Below are 4,546 nucleotides of genomic sequence, written 5' to 3'. Positions count from 1 at the left end.
GCGGGCGATGTTTTTATCGTAGCCGAGGATTTTCCCTCGAACTGTGTTTTTCGGGGAAGGGCAGGACAGAAAGCGAAAATTCCGACAGCGGCACAGTGACCGAGTGAGCTCGCAAACAGCGTGGAAGCAGCGCGCGTGTCGCCACCTCGCGGAAGTGACGGTACATACTGTCTGTAAGCACAAACAAGCCTCCGTGATGGCCGTGTGGCCCCAATCTCAAAGGCCATGCTGCGAACGACGCTAATCGTGTCGCTTCTGAAAAAAATTCGCTCGGGTCCGCAGGCGCTGATCGCCGCGAAATTTGTATTTTTGTGAAGCGGGGCGAACTATTTCAACTTTTTAAAAGAAAGAGGGAAAGAAAAGCCAGGAGCTGAGTACTTCTCGTTCCAGAAGTCACCAGCGTCTGTGCGCGGAAGGACGTTCTCCATACCTGCGGCAGTCGAGGTATCAGCAGTTTCGGCGAAGAGCTTTTCGCAAGTTTTATTGCAAAATTAACATGGAATCGTCATCCCAAGCTGACCGCAATGAAAGCGTCGAGGCAGTCGAGGAGGTTGACGACAAGAAGGTAAGGTTCATGCGACCTTAAACAGTTACATGCATCCATTTCTGAGGTCTCACCAAACTAACTCTCTCCATGCAGACGGTGCAGGCAGAAATAAACGCGCTGCAACAAACGCCGTCCGTGTCAGCCGAAAACTACAACCCCGAACGTAAGTTACCGCGTAGTTAAATATATATGAACGAGTGTTCTTATTATTTTGCCTTACTTTTGCAGCTGCAGAACCAGCAACACCCGAAAATATGCAGGCCAGCGGCTATGCGTTGGCGGGCGAACGTAAGTGATCCAACGTATGAACGCTGGTCTGGCATTTTAAGTAAGACAAACGAGGCTATTACGTGAGTACATTGCATTGCAGCATAACGCTAGGCTCACATAATGATGCAATTTCCAAATTTTCATGAGCATGATTCGGCAAAATTTGTGGAGCTCACTCAACCTCGCTTATGAAAAAAAAAACGGGCAAATTCTACGTACCTTGGAAATTGATGTTATAAAAATCATGCGCATGGAAGGTGACTGTGTTGCAATTTTTTTGTTCATTGAGCGAAACGTCGTGAAGTGGCGCTAAATACATGTACAAGTGTAGACACAGGCAACCGTAACGATGCATAGGGCAACATAGATAGCAACACCAGAAGTGGTAAGCTGATATGAAGCGCTGGTGCTCGTGAAGTTAAAGGTAAGCCGGACTCACTCAGGCTCACGAAAACTTAAAGAAACTGTCTAATCAGACGTTCCTCAAACTAATCTACAGCTTCCTCACTGGATTCTTCTTTTTTTTTTTGCAGAGTTTCACTGCTTCAAAGGTTATTTAATTAAACCCACCTAATCCGGTAATTAGGAAGCACACAAAAGCAGTTCAACGTATTCCATGGAAAAGTAGTCAACCTGTGTTTGGATGCGTCAATATGCCCCATAGCTTCTGTTTTTTCGGTCATTCACAGTGTCATTGCAATGTTATGCACACTTTTAAATTAATTGTTCACATTTGTTCGGCGTTCACAGGTGAAAATGTGCCTCCTGAAGAACTGGAAAACTATGGCACAGTCGCGTTTGCATTCGAAAGACCTGACGAACGTTAGTTATCCCGAGTAATTGAAAAGTTTTAAACGCATGATTTTATCTCTGTTTAATAAATGGGTCCTCATCAACTTCTGAGTGCATGCAGCAGTATAGAACGCTTGGCTATAGTGCATTTATTTATTTATTTATTTATTTATTTATTATTATTTATTCCGAATCGTGCTTTATAATAATGAAAATGCAACATGACAGTTCGATTATAAGCTTAAATTCACATTATTAGGCAGCTCTAGAACAGGGATCGTAGGCAAAATTGCGCATTGGTTCACATGTGTTCAACTTTTGCAGGTGAAAATGGAATTACAGAAGAGCCGGAAAGTCCCGGCGCAGTTGGATTTTCGTTCGAGAGACAAGATGAGCGTAAGTTACCTAAATGATAGAAACATTCTAACCGCGCGATTTTGACTGATTAAAGAACGGATGCCCTTCGACTTCTGAGTACCTGCAGCAGTAAAACACTTAGCAAAGGAATTTATGTGCTTATTTTTATTCGAAATTGTGCTTTATCGTAATGAAAATTTTCAATGACAGCTTGCTATCTCCAACCTAAATTCCCATTATTAGGCAGCCTATAGGGAACATGCAGACATTGAGTACCCAGCCCACGCATTGTTTTCGAAACATTACACGTGTACACGCGAGGTTATCGTGTGATCGCGACCACCTGGATTATCGGCGCCGTTGTCTGGTGCATGTGCGGTAGCAAGAAAAGCCAACACAGCCCATATAGCTTCACTGACCAGGCGACCACTGTGCAGTCGAGGGGGGCTACACGGTTAGAGAATGCTCGCTTTAATGCACGTATTGTGTTATTCAGCAGTAGTCTCTTACAGAAAACACCTTGAGACATTCCACGCATTCATGTCTAAGTGGCCCACCGTAATACCGTATCTCTCTTTTCTCTCTCTCTCTCTTTTCAGTGTTTCCTGAAGACGAGCACGAAGAACCTGCAGATTCTCCCGCTAATGATGGCTTTACACAGTTCACGAGTGAACGTAAGTCACCCTACAAATGGTGCCTGTATGTATGTGTCTGTTGCGTTCATAATTATAATATTATTAATAATATTAATATCATTTATTTATTTCTCATCAATACAATGAAACTTGGTGGAAGGTGTGAGAGTAAAAGCAAAGAACGCTGTATACGCCTCACACCTTTTACATTGGGAAGCAGCAGGAAACATCACTATATTGCATCTGTGTTTACAAGAGAGCAACACAAAATAGAAATAAACTCAAAAAGGTAACCCCCGTATTCAGAAACGCTCCTTGACTTGACCTTTGCACCGCCTCAAAGCAGCGCGTTTGAAACGGGCTTCTGCTGCATTGAAGGGGGTGGCAAGTGAGGGATCGGTTCGGGTGTAAGTATGCGGACCTAAACATTTTCGCTCTTTACTGAAAATGGGGCCGCCATGGCCGGGATTCTATCCCGCGACCTGCGGGTCAACAGTTGAACACCATAACTACTAGATTGCGTGCTTGTGTGGATGCGATATTTCCAGGGGAGGGTTGGGGGGGGGGGGGGGAGTCAGTGTACAATAAGTCTGATACCTAGAGCTGAGCATGGGGCCTGAACACCTCGACTCAGCCCACTCATTAAAAATTACCAAGGAACATTTATACTGAGCGTGATCACAAATACAAAGTGAATAACTTGTATCTATATATCTGTTCCCACTCGCTCAATGTTGTTCATTGTTACTGTGTTAAATACGTTGGACGATCGAAGGATCACGTGACAGTCGCAAACGCCTCCATTTTTCTACGCAGGCCTTGGTGCAAGAGTGCATCGTCTGGCCGAGAAGATTGCTGAAGACACGGGCAAGGTTTCCCGAAATTACGAAAACCTCGTTCTTCGAGTAGCAGCGCGTCGCGACAATCTCTTTCGACGCAACGAGCAGCAAAAGCAAAACATCGACACCCTCAAAACCATGGCTCTTGATAATTTGAAGAAGTACTCGAACGATGGCGAGTAGCTGAGTCGACACTGACAGCAGACAGCGAAGTATGTGTACATGTGAAGCAGGGATAACATGTTTGAAGGACTCTCTCGGGGCTAAATTGCATCGATGACACATGTGCTCACTATTTCGCGTATTAGTTATATTTATTTATTTAGAAATACTGTCAACCCTCTCTTGAGGGTCATTACAGAAAAGGTACGACACACTGTACAAACAAATTAAGGATATAACTATACATCTCCCAATGATAAACCAGGTATACATATATACAAATCCGTGAATGCTCTGCATTCCTAACGAAAAACACACACCCTGATTCGCAAAGCAACGAATAACAATCGCAAGAAAATTTACAATAAGTCACATAAATGTAAATCAAGTAAATGCACAAATTCATTAACATCACCCGCACTGACTATGTTGCTCGGTATCCATGCCAATCTTCAATGACATCGGGCAAGAAAGTATGACGGTACGCCTTCGTTCATGCAAAATTAAGGTTGCAGCACTCGTATTTTGTTTGCTCTCTCGCTTCGTTTTCCAGGTTGTTCTATGTAGTCAATTCTGTTAATTTTAAACTCACCTTCTAATGATTGAAAAAGAAACTTCAATCTATTTTTGCGTCTGCGCTTGTGGAGCGTCTCCAGATCACATAGTTGTAGCATTTCTGTGACTGAGTTGTTCTGCTTATATCTCGAGCATATAAAGCGAGCTGCAAGCCGTTGTGTGCGTTCAAGTTTATTTACAAGCACTTTTTGGTGGGGACTCCAGACAATACTGGCATATTCCAGTATCGGCCGTTTGAAAGTTTTAGAAGCAAGAAGCTTTACGTCCATACTAGCACCCTGTAGTTTTTTTCTTAATTTGTACAATTTTACTTCCAATATACTTCCTTACAATATACACCTTTTACAATATACAATATTCTTCCTTTT

General features: G+C 43.2%; 1 protein-coding gene across 1 annotated transcript; it reads left to right on the top strand.

Moving 5' to 3' along the window:
- Positions 1-409: 409 nt before the first annotated feature.
- Positions 410-3,623, top strand: LOC142785172 (uncharacterized). Its single transcript, XM_075883626.1, has 5 exons — positions 410-565; positions 641-710; positions 776-835; positions 2,566-2,640; positions 3,418-3,623. Exons 1-5 carry the CDS (start codon positions 497-499, stop codon positions 3,621-3,623), a joined length of 480 nt encoding a protein of 159 aa, XP_075739741.1. The 5' UTR covers positions 410-496.
- Positions 3,624-4,546: the final 923 nt, after the last annotated feature.

This window comes from Rhipicephalus microplus, unplaced genomic scaffold, assembly GCF_043290135.1.
Source record: "Rhipicephalus microplus isolate Deutch F79 unplaced genomic scaffold, USDA_Rmic scaffold_18, whole genome shotgun sequence".
Taxonomy (NCBI): Eukaryota; Metazoa; Arthropoda; class Arachnida; order Ixodida; family Ixodidae; genus Rhipicephalus; species Rhipicephalus microplus.
This window is presented reverse-complemented; position numbering and strand designations above follow the sequence as displayed.

What these genes read in the sequence shown, in the direction of transcription:
- LOC142785172 (XM_075883626.1), top strand. Translation starts at nt 497, where the DNA reads ATGGAATCGTCATCCCAAGCTGACCGCAATGAAAGCGTCGAGGCAGTC. An exon ending in CGAAAACTACAACCCCGAAC is followed by an intron (nt 711 to 775) that starts GTAAGTTACCGC and finishes TTACTTTTGCAG; the next exon opens with CTGCAGAACCAGCAACACCC. An exon ending in TACACAGTTCACGAGTGAAC is followed by an intron (nt 2,641 to 3,417) that starts GTAAGTCACCCT and finishes TTTTCTACGCAG; the next exon opens with GCCTTGGTGCAAGAGTGCAT.